This window comes from Coffea eugenioides, chromosome 9 (assembly GCF_003713205.1).
Source record: "Coffea eugenioides isolate CCC68of chromosome 9, Ceug_1.0, whole genome shotgun sequence".
NCBI classification, from domain to species: domain Eukaryota; kingdom Viridiplantae; phylum Streptophyta; class Magnoliopsida; order Gentianales; family Rubiaceae; genus Coffea; species Coffea eugenioides.
The window spans coordinates 3,660,966-3,672,731 of NC_040043.1; the positions used below are offsets into that span (position 1 = coordinate 3,660,966).

Consider the following 11,766-nt stretch of genomic DNA (forward strand, 5'->3'; position numbering starts at 1 on the left):
CTAATAGATACTTTTAAAAGTTGAAAGCGACTGAATAAGACTATTGGTTAAAATTGGAAAACTATTAGAGTCAGTAACTCTATCTTCAATTCTTCATTCATTTTGAAAACTTTCAACTCATGTTTTGTTTTTCTCTCTTCACATTGAGATAGGAAAAAGATAGTTGGACTAAATTCACTTTGCACCTCTAACTTATTACTGAATCTAACTTTACACTTTACTTTTTATCATAAGTAAATTAAGATCATTCCCTATTCCCCACTTAGGCATTTGCACCTTATTTTTTGTGGTTCAATTAAAACTTTTCTCATAATAATAGAAAAATTAAAAAAAATACGAATATAATCTCATAATAATAAGTTAGATTGAAATGAAAGTTAAGATGTAAGTATCCAAGATTAGAGTTCAGGGCAAAGTTCATATCTTTTTTTTGGGGTTAAAAAAAATAGATACTATATGTGCGTACTCAATTAAATTGTAATTAGTTACTAAAAGACTTGAATAAGACTAGCTATTAGAAAGCAAGAGTACTAAAGTTGCAGGCTGTAAAATGACCTTCTTTCACCAACAGAAGGTTGGAAAATGAAATATTACTACAAAGAAAGTGAAGAATGATGTTGATACTCCACAATGGATAAAGATAGCCTTTTTATCAATAGATGATTGATCAATGAGTGAAGGAGAAAACAAACAGTGATAAAAGAAGGGATTGCAACAACTAAATTAATGGACAATCCAATCATAAATTCCTCTTTAGTGATAGGAGAATAAATGAAATTGGAAGAGAAAATATTATAATACATATCAGTAGTGTCTCTACATGCTTTTCTAATAGTTTGTTTTGGTTTTTTACCTCAAAATATCACGCATATGCATGAGTAACATACCAATAGCCTATTACTGTTTCAGAAGGATTAAATTTTTTTTTCAAATATTTAAACCTACTAGCCTTTATTGCCTCTTTTTACAACATTCATTGCAATCTCATGGTAATAAATATTATTGTTCATAATGAATGATTCCTACCATAATTGTGAAGAAGAATATTGATTTTTCATTACATGCTAGTATGAAATTAGTGTCTAATAAGCCTTATTAAGCACTATTTCATGCATGTTTTTCTAGTTCCCAAAAGTGCATTTTATGTAAATAAAGTTTTCGACATATGAAGCAAGCTATAACACAAATCCGGTCACACTGATAGAAAAAGTTCTTGATTTCTTCTTTTGAGAAGTTGGTTTTCTTTTCCAGAATTTCGAGCAACAGAGAAAAATGAAAAGTGGTATATAGAACGTGAAACTAAGGAAAGATTACGGACAGAAAGAAAAATGGAAATCAAAACGCACAAATATAGGACAAGCACAATCTGAGATATTGAGATACCAAAAATTCTCCATAATAAATGGACAAACAACTAAGCAGCCAAAACGGTTTCCATCTTTCCCCAAGTTGAAGCAAATGGAGGGGAAGAACAATACAAAGTCTGACAATAAATGATTTTGCTAGTGATGGGGGGACCTTGAGCACTAGAGATGGTACGTGGACCATGAGGCTTGCAAATAGATTTTTTTCACAGTTTCTTTTCAATCCTTTTTTTTCCTTGTTAACTACTTCAATCTGATCTCTTCTGCTTATCAAGTGGTACATAAAATCGAAGAGGAAAAAGCAAAAAAAGAAAAAGCTGATATGGGTTCATCTAAATTGAATGCCTTGGAAGGTTTTCATGACGAGGGAGAGTCTCCCTGTACAGAAAGATACATTTTCCAATACATTGTTAAGGATGTCCAACACACTCTGAAATCTCAGGCCAAGTTCTTCAACAAGAAAGCCTGCAAACAGAAAAACGAAGCAGTGCTTAATTGGTGGTCGTGTATGCCATTTTGTCCTGCTTATTTTAGCATTTGATTTGCAAACATATTACCATGTTGGGAGAAAATGCTTCTTGTCTTTATATTTTGTTCTGATGAAAAAAAAAAAAATCTCCTGACTTTTTGTTTAATATAATATAAGGAATTAATGGGCAAGTGAATTTAATTCTAGTGCTGTCAACGCACGAAAAATAATAACGATAACAATAATGGAAGACATCTGACAGTTGTTCAATCTATAGTTTTTTTTTTTTCCATAATTTTCAACTTTAATGAGTGGACATCTGAAGCAATTGAGTTACTCATTATATCAAAGCCATCATACTGATCAGGGCTAAAAATGTCATACTGATCAGGGCTAAAAATGGTTTAAAAAAAAAGTAGTTGTACTCTAGAACAAATAAATGAACCACTATTTGATCATATCCACAAAGTTTGAAACACATGAGATATGTACATCAATCAAATGAAACAACAACAATTGACACATGAGTTGGCTGGCTACAAACATCAAGTGGTGAAATTGACAAGTGCGGTCAATATTATGTTAAATATTGGTGACATGAGACCAAGGATCAAGTCTCAGTTCACCTCAGGAATGCTCTGAAGACGGGGCCTCCATGACCACCGTTGTTGTTGATTTTGAACCTGAAAATGTTGATCGCTAGCATTAATCAGCCTCGACAACATTTGGTCCACCGGCATTTCGCCCACGTCAACTTCCCCTAGCAATTTCTCCAGCTGTTTTTTGGTAATCCTAATCTTTATTTCTCTCCCATTGGAAAATGAAGATGATGAGAAACCCGGGTTATGGTCATCATCGAGTAAGCTTTGGTTTTCTGGGACATATTTTTTTTGTGCCTCGGAGGAATCCCAGTCATCACCAGCCCATGCCATTGATGACACTTTACGCCTTCTGAGTTTTAGACAGTTGCCCATATTTTGAGTACCTATTTTTGTACTAAAGATTCGAGGCATGTATGATATAGCTGGGAATATAGAAAACAAGTGATGTGGGAAAGAGATCAAAGAGAGGGGAGAAAGTGGAGCTGCATATTGTGTTTGGATATATAGGAGGAGGAGGAGGAAACAGGGTTGGTAGAATATTGGATATGTATGGGAGGTGGTATGAAATAGGACCAGCTAGCTTGAAGAATTAAGCCACCAAGACAAGAAGATGGTTAATTAGTTGACCAATTGCCTGTGTCGGTCCCTTTGAGGATTGAGGTTGAAGGGATAGGCTTCAAGAAATAGCTTGAGCTTGGACACGTAAAGCTGGCTTGGCTAGCTATACTAGCTATTTCATGGCTCTTGACACTAGAGGCTGAAGCCTTTTCCAATATTCAATGTTGATTTCCTAGAAGGAAGGATGATGTCTAGATGTTGGAAATTTTCAAAGATCATTTGCAATTCTAGATAGATATTCACCGAAAGCTTTTTTAAGTTGATTCACCTAATTTACAATCAAGGTAGAACAATTCTTCCCTTGCATTGTCTCTAATATATGCAACTTAGTATAGAAGATATACTCTACTTCGTTGTTTGTACTTCTGAGATCTATTCTACTTTGTTGTTAATTAACTATTCAGGATAATTAGGGTCGACGCAATTGCTATATATATCACCTCGAATTCACATGTACCAAGAGCAATCTCAACCAAGATAAAATTGTTTTCAAGATTTCTACATGTTAATTTGGACATGTAACTAAGCATATGCTGGCATTTTGAATTATTATTAGTATATTCAGTCTTGTGCTTCATGTCCAAGCCTAATTCGTTCCAATAGCTAGAAGTATCCTCTGAAGATGGACCTTTTCTGCTCTAGTTTATTACTACGAAACCTTCCTCGTCTACACTTCAGCTAGCCGTCTACCAAAGCCAACAACTCATGATGGAAAAAACTAATCGTTTTCCTAGTGTGAAAAGGTTGGGTGATGGTATCTATTGTAGATCAAACAGAGAAACACAAATGTGAACACGAAAATGTCAATGGAATCTTGATATTCTTCACCTACCTTGGTTTTCCTCTTTAGCTTTGCATAATCATCAGCTAAAGGGCTAATTAATTTTAGTTTTCACGAGTTGATAATGGTAACTTAAAACCTCGTCAAACATCATTGTCAATTTTACACAATCATGTTTAACAGCCAATTCGACCTAATCTTGTCCCTTTGACACTTTCGCTCACCTGCGTTAATCCTTGTGTGTAAGTATCAAATTAGCAAGCAACCCGAGCCAACAAACAGTTCACAAGGATTTCAGCTGTAAAATCTTTCCATGAATTAGTTCGAAACTTTTTCCCTTAATTCTTTTAGAAGGACACAGATTAAAAGAGGACTATAAGGTGTTTTATGAAAATTCTGATGTCCTACAGTATGAAAAAGTTGAAAAATCTTACGTCCAAAAATTTCTGATATATGAGCATTCTTTGTTATAGATCAACTGACAGTGAACACTGCAAGTGCAAGGCCCCTTCTTATCTCATTCTTTAAAGCTGATCAATGAAGCTTCCAACCACATTGCTATTTAGGGATGTAGGAGCGAATTTAAGAAATTTCGTCCTAGATTGATTTTGGCAATTACTCACAATAACGTAAAGTTTTTAGGTAGGTTAGGCAAATGGGGTTCGTCATGTCTTATTATTCAATGCGAAAGAGTGCAGCTTTCTTTCAAAATGACAAGTCAAAAATTAAGTTTACATTGAAAATTTTAAATTTGTCATTTTGGAAGGAAATTGCTATGGCATTAAAATATTAGCTATGGTATTAACATCGCACTTCATTTTTCCATTGATTTAAAAGAAAAAAAAAAAGAGAGAAAAGAAGATAGGGTTTACACTTCCCTGCAAGGAATATTGTGATTGCATCTCCTTCTTGAATTTGTGAACTCCTATGTTATCATGTAAATTAGACCCTAGAATCAAATCTGATTGTAGAGGCTTATTTCCAAGAATTGCAATCAATCAGGAGGAATTGGGGCTCACTTACAGATATAAACACTGGGCAGAGCCGTATTTTACATGATGTAAGTCCCCATTTTAACCAACCATTGGTGGCCTAACATCTTGGCACTCAAATTCTATCAGCACCATATATAGTAACGTACCAAATTCGATGCAGGGTATTAACTACTAAGTAACACATGAGATTCAGGTGGGAAATGTAGCTTTAAGAAAGGATTCGGTCGAAATAAACATTTTTTTTCTTTAGGGGAGTCCAAGGTTTACAAGAAGTGGATAGGGAAAGATTTGAATCAGAAATCTCACGATCAACTTATTAACGTTTTTATCAATTAAGTCAGGTCTTGAGGACGAAACAAAACACCTCTGCAAGTAACCATGGTGGTTCAAAATGATTCTCTATCTTTTGTTTTCCACATTACTAATTCCTCAACCCACCACCTCCACTTTGGCTGTCATTTTTACCATATACCCCATCATCTCTTTTTTTGAGAGACACCATTATTGTTGTTGGAAACTGAGAACCCAATGATCACTACTGTCGTCATGGCTACCCTGCTGTATAGAAAACCCACTAGCACTATTGTCTGGAAATAGCTATTCCCTGTGCATGCACATATGGTTTTGGATTAGTCAAAGAAAATAAAAAATTCTGTCATAGCTACTTATACATATCCCTCAAGCTTGATGCTTTAAACAGCATCCCACATTTCTTGGTACGTAATTTGTGAATCTACTACCATCGAAATATATGGCAGCCAGCAGAATGTGCTTCTTATCAACAGACGGGCCGCTGAAATATTTTCTAGAAACGTAGCTTGCTTGAGCTTAAAGATGTTGGTTCATCCAGTAAACGCTAATTTGGGCTGTTAATTTGGATTTCTTCTATGCACGAGCCAATTTGATTATGACAGGCACATATTAATTTTTTTACGCTATACGGTTTGTCTTCAGTTTTTTAATAGTGCAAATAAATAAAACAAGAATGAAATTATAAGTAAAAGATAATTACAATATTATAACAAATGTACAAATTAGTAATACTAATAGGAAAATCAAACAAAGTAGTGACACTTTTATCTTAAACTAACAAATAAGGGAGCGAAGTGCTTATTTAATAAATTCAAATGTACAACTAAAGGTAAATGTCGGGGAGCGCATTTAACCCTTAACTAATTGAAACCAAAAAAATAATACTAATAAATATGTGTTTGTTCAATGTTTGACTGTGTAGCTCGATTGTAAGTTGTAACTCTTTAAAAGCTCTAGTACCTAGCCGTGAGTTTCTCCCCTGTCGCAGTTGCAGGTCTTGCGCCAATTGTTGTTGAAACAGGACCTAATTAAATGGCTCTGTACTGGGGCTGCAGGCCTGCGACACCAACAAATTCACAGATCAAAATCGAACATGATAAGTAGAAACCGGTAGAACCACCAGCTCTTGGGCTGGTGGCCACCACCAAGCCCTTAAGGCTTTGGTGGGGTGGGAGGCAAGGGTTCAAACCTTGCCTCCCACCAAAAATGCCACTCTTGTGGCTCTGCTTCAAATCCAGACGGGCTGGTCGGTGGTTGTTCTGTTCCCATCGGTCCCCATAGGCTCAGTTGAGTCTCCCCCTAGATGGCGTAGGAGTAGGAGTAGGTGTAGAGATGACAATCGAAAAAAAAAAAAAAAATAGAAACCGTAGATTTTGCCTATTTCGATGGGAGACTCGCCATACAGAAGCGGCGGAACTTGTTATTGCACCTAAGACATGATTTTTGCCTAATTTCTAGGATAAATTACTCATAATGCTCTTGTACTTTTGCATGATACTGCATAATTCTCTTAAAGTGTCAAAATATTCATACAATCTCCTAAAATTTTATGTGAATTGAAATTAGTTTAATGAAAAATAGTTTTCGTAACGTCGTTAGTTGAATGTCAGCGTTGACCTTACTTATTTTCGAAGTTGCATCTTTGTTACTCACGGTAACGAGAGATGCTTTCTGTCTATTTCACTTGACATAAAATTTTAAGGTATTACTTGTATAGATATTTTAAAATTTTAAAGAGGTCATATAATATTATACTAAAGTACGAGTAATGAGTAATTTATCCTAAGTAGGAGTTAATCGAAGAACGGTCCAAAAATAATTTAAGAGAGACCAGTAAAGAATCATTATTCAATTAATTGATAACTGAACAGATTCCTGTAGACTTTAAATCCAGAGTAAAGACCCTGCGTACGTGGGATAGGATACTCCTTTTGTCATATTTGCACCGTTTTGATTGTTTCACTAATGAATGGAATTAACAACTTGGTCGAACCCCAAAAGGAAAAGAGTGCAAGTGTACAACTTGCAACACAGTAGTGACTAGTTCTTGAGTAGTAAATCCATGGAGGCAGGCTACAGAAAGCTGCTCAGCGGAGAGTGAATTTATTGATCGCTTTCATCAGATGTGCCCGCATGCATTTCTGTGCCCTCTACCCAACTGGTTTCCAGCTCCTTGTCCTATATTAATCCCCCCTAATGGCTCATCTCCCTGAAAACACACACACTCACACAGTGACACAGTTGAATGAGTGTCAACCTGAACACTCAAGAACTCAAGAACACTCGCACAGTCTAAAACTTTCTTGCTTTCTTTTTCCAGTGCAATGGCAGGTCAGATGATACGTGCCTAGCTAAGCAATAACATGGAAACTTCAGACAGAGCCCATAAATTTCCATGTGATTTTGGTAAAGACTTCGTTAATGGTCATTCTCTTAGTTCACGATCACGTGGGCGACGCGTGACTGATGGAACTGGGAACCTCTCCGGCCACCGGAGTACGATAAGGGGACCTAGAAGGAGGTTTAGGTGGGAGGCAAGTGGGTTGGCCACTCCACGTGTGGAGTGGAAATCAGATGGTGCTGTATCCGGTGCTACGGCTGCCGCCGGAGGGGAAGGGATCCGGCAGGTGCGAGGTGGCATTGTGGTAGGGGTCTCAGCTAGGAAGTTGGCAGCTCGGATGTGGCACTTGGCGGAGGGTTTTAACTCTGGTGGTGGTGGTATGACGCGGCAGGGGCGGTTTAATCGGTTACGTTTTGGGGTATGCTTTTTAAACTGATCTTTGTTTATTATGTAATGTTTCAAAAAATTTTTAGTTTCCAATAAAAAAAAGTTTCAATTTTTGTGGTTGTCCTCTCTTTCCTAGGGACTATTGGATTTTGCAGCATGTGTCTTTTTCCAATTTGGATTTTTCTTTCCTTCCATAGCTAGACTTGGAATATAAAGAATTGGGTAGCTCATAAAATGAAATACTACTACTCAAGAATCAAGATTGTTTGCAGAGAGAATCCAATCTCGTAATGATGATCTGATCTTTTCTTGGATGGTAGCATGCGTCTATTATTGTTTTGTTTTCGTTTTTGCCCTGCCGAAAGTAAATGCATAAAAGGGTTGATCAAAAGTTTCAAAATAAAAGAGCAAATCTGATGCTGAGAAGAAGTATAGAACAGAATTACTGTGCATAATACATTGATATTGAACTTGATCTAGAATTATAATAGATATGATGTAACCATAATGAAGACTGAAGTAAGGTGATAACTGACATGTTCTTGTTCAAGAGGATGCAGATCGAATGTGTTAGCGAGCTATAGTTTCCTTGATAGAGCAAGCCAACCGTCTCTGCCTAACTGAATGGTTCTTGCCTTGCGGCGCATTCACATTTCTAAAAGCATTCTGTTCTATACAAATTGGAACTTAAAATTTGCTCCCTTGCTTTGCTGCATTAAATATCATATCCTTCATTGACATCTTACTTTATGTCGTTGTGTCAACTTTCAAGAATTGTGAAGTTGAGTCAGTGCGTAATGAACAAGGTGTGCCGTAATCCTTTCTTCGATTTTGAACATGACTGTTGAATTGTGATATCCTTTCAATTCTTTGCATCCTTGGTATTTAGCTTCAACCACTCTTGTCCATTTGCAAATCTGCGATGAAGGGAGGTTCAGATTGGGAACTGGCGGGTCTAAAAACGCCGAGTGCCAATGAAGTTTGCCAACTTCACAACAATGGGAGGCTTGTAACTAGTCACCAAATTGCAACAATCTCCGTTGCTTCTGCTTTGCAAGTTGAACTTGTGAGATCTCAAAATCGGGTGAAAGAGCTTGAATCTGAGCGCCATTTGGTTAAAAAGAAAATCAAACAGTTTTTGAAGGGGCACAGTGAAGAAAAGGAGTCGAGTAAGAGAAGAGAACGGAAGATGGTTCAGAAGATTAATGACTTAAAGGTCGAACTACAAAAGGAGAGAAAAAGCTATCAAAAGATGGATCTCGTCAATTCCAAACTGCTGACTGATCTAACCCGTGCCAAGTTAGCGGCCAAGCAATTCAAGCAAGAATACGAGAAAGAAAAGAATGCAAGGGAGTTACTGGAGGATATATGCCATGATCTAGGTAATGATATCAAGGATCACAAAGCCAAAATAAGAGCTATCAAGGTTGAATGCGCAAAAATCCTAGAGGAAGTGGAAGAAGAGAGACAGATGCTGCAAATTGCTGAAGTTTGGCGTGAAGAACGTGTTCAGATGAAATTAATTGATGCTAAGCTGATTCTTGAAGAAAAGTACTGCCAGATGAATAATCTGATAGCAGATTTGGAGAATTTGTTGAGAACTAATGGTACAACTCCAGAGATGATCAAGATGAGAGAAGTCGAAGGCATGAACCTGGAAATGCAATCATTCAGCGTTCAAGATAGAGAGGAGCTACGTTACATGCCACCTACGGTGAATGACATACACACAATCACTGAGAATCTTCAAGATGGTGGAACAATGGAAACTGGAAGTCATGAATGTCAAAGTTATCTTTCCGACACTCACTCCACTAAATTTCATAACGCCAGCTGTGAAGCTAATGAATTCACCAAAGACCGTAGCATTGATCATGATAGGAGTTCAGCAAATGCCAGTTTCAGGAAAATTTTGACTTGCAGTATGGATCAATATTCAAGTCATACTCTTGGAGATGGCACAAACTCTGTGGATGGAATTTCTGGAGGCAGACATGTTTCTAGTCTCACTATCCACAACATTCAGAATGCAAATCAGCAGTCTCTAAATTGTACGATTAATAACTTCACCTCCATGGAGAAAGATAAAAATAAAGGACCATCTGTTCGCAAATTTTGGAGATCCACACCTAGTGTTGCTGATGTTCTCAGGACAATATCAGTTGATGAGAATCGAAGGCCTTCAAATGGATCAAATTCTTCCAATGTAGCCGTTTCCCCAGAAAATTTTTCCGAAGAGGCTGTCAACCACAATGAGCTGGTAGTCATTGGTGCTTGCCTGGCCAAAGAAATCCACACGTTACTCGAGCAATGAGAGGATATATTGAATGGCCACGAGGGATTCAGAGGAATGGTTTGAAGGCCAGGCCCTTGGAACCAAGCTTAGAGAGTCAGAAAAAGCAGTTGCGCAATGTGCTTAAGCAAAGGATTGAGTAAATCCCTAAACTTCTTGTTTTGCCAAGGTTGGTCCGCCATTGAGGTCATTTTGTTAAAAAATTTTGGCAGCATCAATTTGCTGGTATCATTTTTTAGTGGTGGGATCGTCTATGCAATCAAATTGTCCATTAAGAGCTCTTCCCTGGGGCTGCAGCTTGACGATAGTTGTATATAACTGTTCCTTCAAGAATTTTGCTGAATTCCGCTGTGCAGATATACTTTTGCATGCTTGTTCCAGGGACATTGTTTGGATGAGTTGTAGCTGAAAATTAGTCTGCTGTTATCACGAACTATACAAACTGTTTACAGCAAAAAAGAGCCATTACTTGCAGAAATTGTACTCTTCTATTTCTTACATTTTGAGTATTAGGACCTTTCGAAGATTAGTAGCTTGTATCAGAGGCTATGCAACACGAAAGTGGCTGGTTAATTGCCTCTTGTAAATTGGCAGATCACATCATAAAATCTTGTTCATACATGCTGCGACTTGCTAAAGCGTTCGGATTCCATCATTTCCCACTCATCTTCATCAATGTGCAAAGAAAAGCGGCGTCACAATCTTGAGATAGATCATCTTTCTGGATTAATCAGCGAAGTATATATCTTGAACAATGCAAGTAGCCAATTACATCCTTTTCTTTGGATTCATTGCCACACAAAGTCTTCAAGCTAATTTATTATACCAAGACTTGTACACATGAGTACAAGCATGTATACATCAACAGAAATGTGCAAGCAAACTCATCCAGATGTACACAGGGTTAATGATTAGGCTGCATTTTTTCCCCCTTGCACTTTTTTCTTCCACCAATGGTAAACCACAAGATCGATTCAGCGTCAAGTTCCTCTTATCCTAATAAAAGATTCAAGTAATGACTTGAGAAAAGGTGGTATCTTGGTACAGTTACATAGAAGACTGCATAATCAGTCGGTTGTTAAAACTTAAATGTTAGTAACTTTTCTTCTTTGCCCTGTACAAGTATAGAAGCATTCACTACGGCTAGACTATCAAGATTGAACTTTTACTCCTGCTGTGGGGTGCAGAAATATGTACTTTCTGTAACCGTTCCTTGGAAATCATTCCAAACAGGACTACTTGGCCGGCGTGGGCATCCAAGTTCATTGGCTAAGCAATTAAAGATGCTTGGTTGCTGACTGTAAATTAATTTATTCCATCATGCTGGGGACCCAATTCCCCGGATTTCGGCATCCATCTTCTCATTTCCTCACTTTCATGCGTGAGCCCACTGTCGACTGGAGAGTACACTGTCATTTGCATAATTGGAATTTGTCTTTTAGTTTTGAATTTAAAGGTAATATATCATCATGAGATGACATACAATGGAGCTATTCTTTTGGCAACAAGGAGATAACATTCTACATTATCTTTGAGCTTTTTAGTACATATGGAGGTGCTTTATATCTCGTGTTATGCTTTGTTGAGTTGTTGTTCCAGGAACA

The 11,766-nt window shown here is 37.3% G+C and overlaps 2 protein-coding genes across 3 annotated transcripts; one reads left to right on the forward strand and one right to left on the reverse strand.

The window, feature by feature from the left end:
- Positions 1–1,763: 1,763 nt before the first annotated feature.
- Positions 1,764–3,316, reverse strand: LOC113783713. Its single transcript, XM_027329924.1, has 2 exons — positions 2,460–3,316; positions 1,764–1,829 (listed from the first exon to the last, which is right to left on the reverse strand). Exons 1-2 carry the CDS (start codon positions 2,844–2,846, stop codon positions 1,803–1,805), a joined length of 414 nt encoding a protein of 137 aa, XP_027185725.1. The 5' UTR covers positions 2,847–3,316; the 3' UTR covers positions 1,764–1,802.
- Positions 3,317–7,433: 4,117 nt separating this feature from the next.
- On the forward strand, positions 7,434–10,721 carry LOC113783585. Of its 2 annotated transcripts, none has more exons than XM_027329771.1 (2): positions 7,434–7,900; positions 8,759–10,721. In XM_027329771.1, exons 1-2 carry the CDS (start codon positions 7,505–7,507, stop codon positions 10,181–10,183), a joined length of 1,821 nt encoding a protein of 606 aa, XP_027185572.1. In that variant the 5' UTR covers positions 7,434–7,504; the 3' UTR covers positions 10,184–10,721. The 2 variants fall into 2 exon arrangements, with proteins under 2 accessions (XP_027185572.1, XP_027185573.1); XM_027329772.1 differs by having other exon boundaries at positions 8,798–10,721.
- Positions 10,722–11,766: the final 1,045 nt, after the last annotated feature.

What these genes read in the sequence shown, in the direction of transcription:
- LOC113783713 (XM_027329924.1), bottom strand. Translation starts at nt 2,846, where the DNA reads ATGCCTCGAATCTTTAGTACAAAAATAGGTACTCAAAATATGGGCAAC. An exon ending in GTCTTCAGAGCATTCCTGAG is followed by an intron (nt 1,830 to 2,459) that starts GTGAACTGAGAC and finishes TTCTGTTTGCAG; the next exon opens with GCTTTCTTGTTGAAGAACTT.
- LOC113783585 (XM_027329771.1), top strand. Translation starts at nt 7,505, where the DNA reads ATGGAAACTTCAGACAGAGCCCATAAATTTCCATGTGATTTTGGTAAA. An exon ending in TTAATCGGTTACGTTTTGGG is followed by an intron (nt 7,901 to 8,758) that starts GTATGCTTTTTA and finishes CTTGGTATTTAG; the next exon opens with CTTCAACCACTCTTGTCCAT.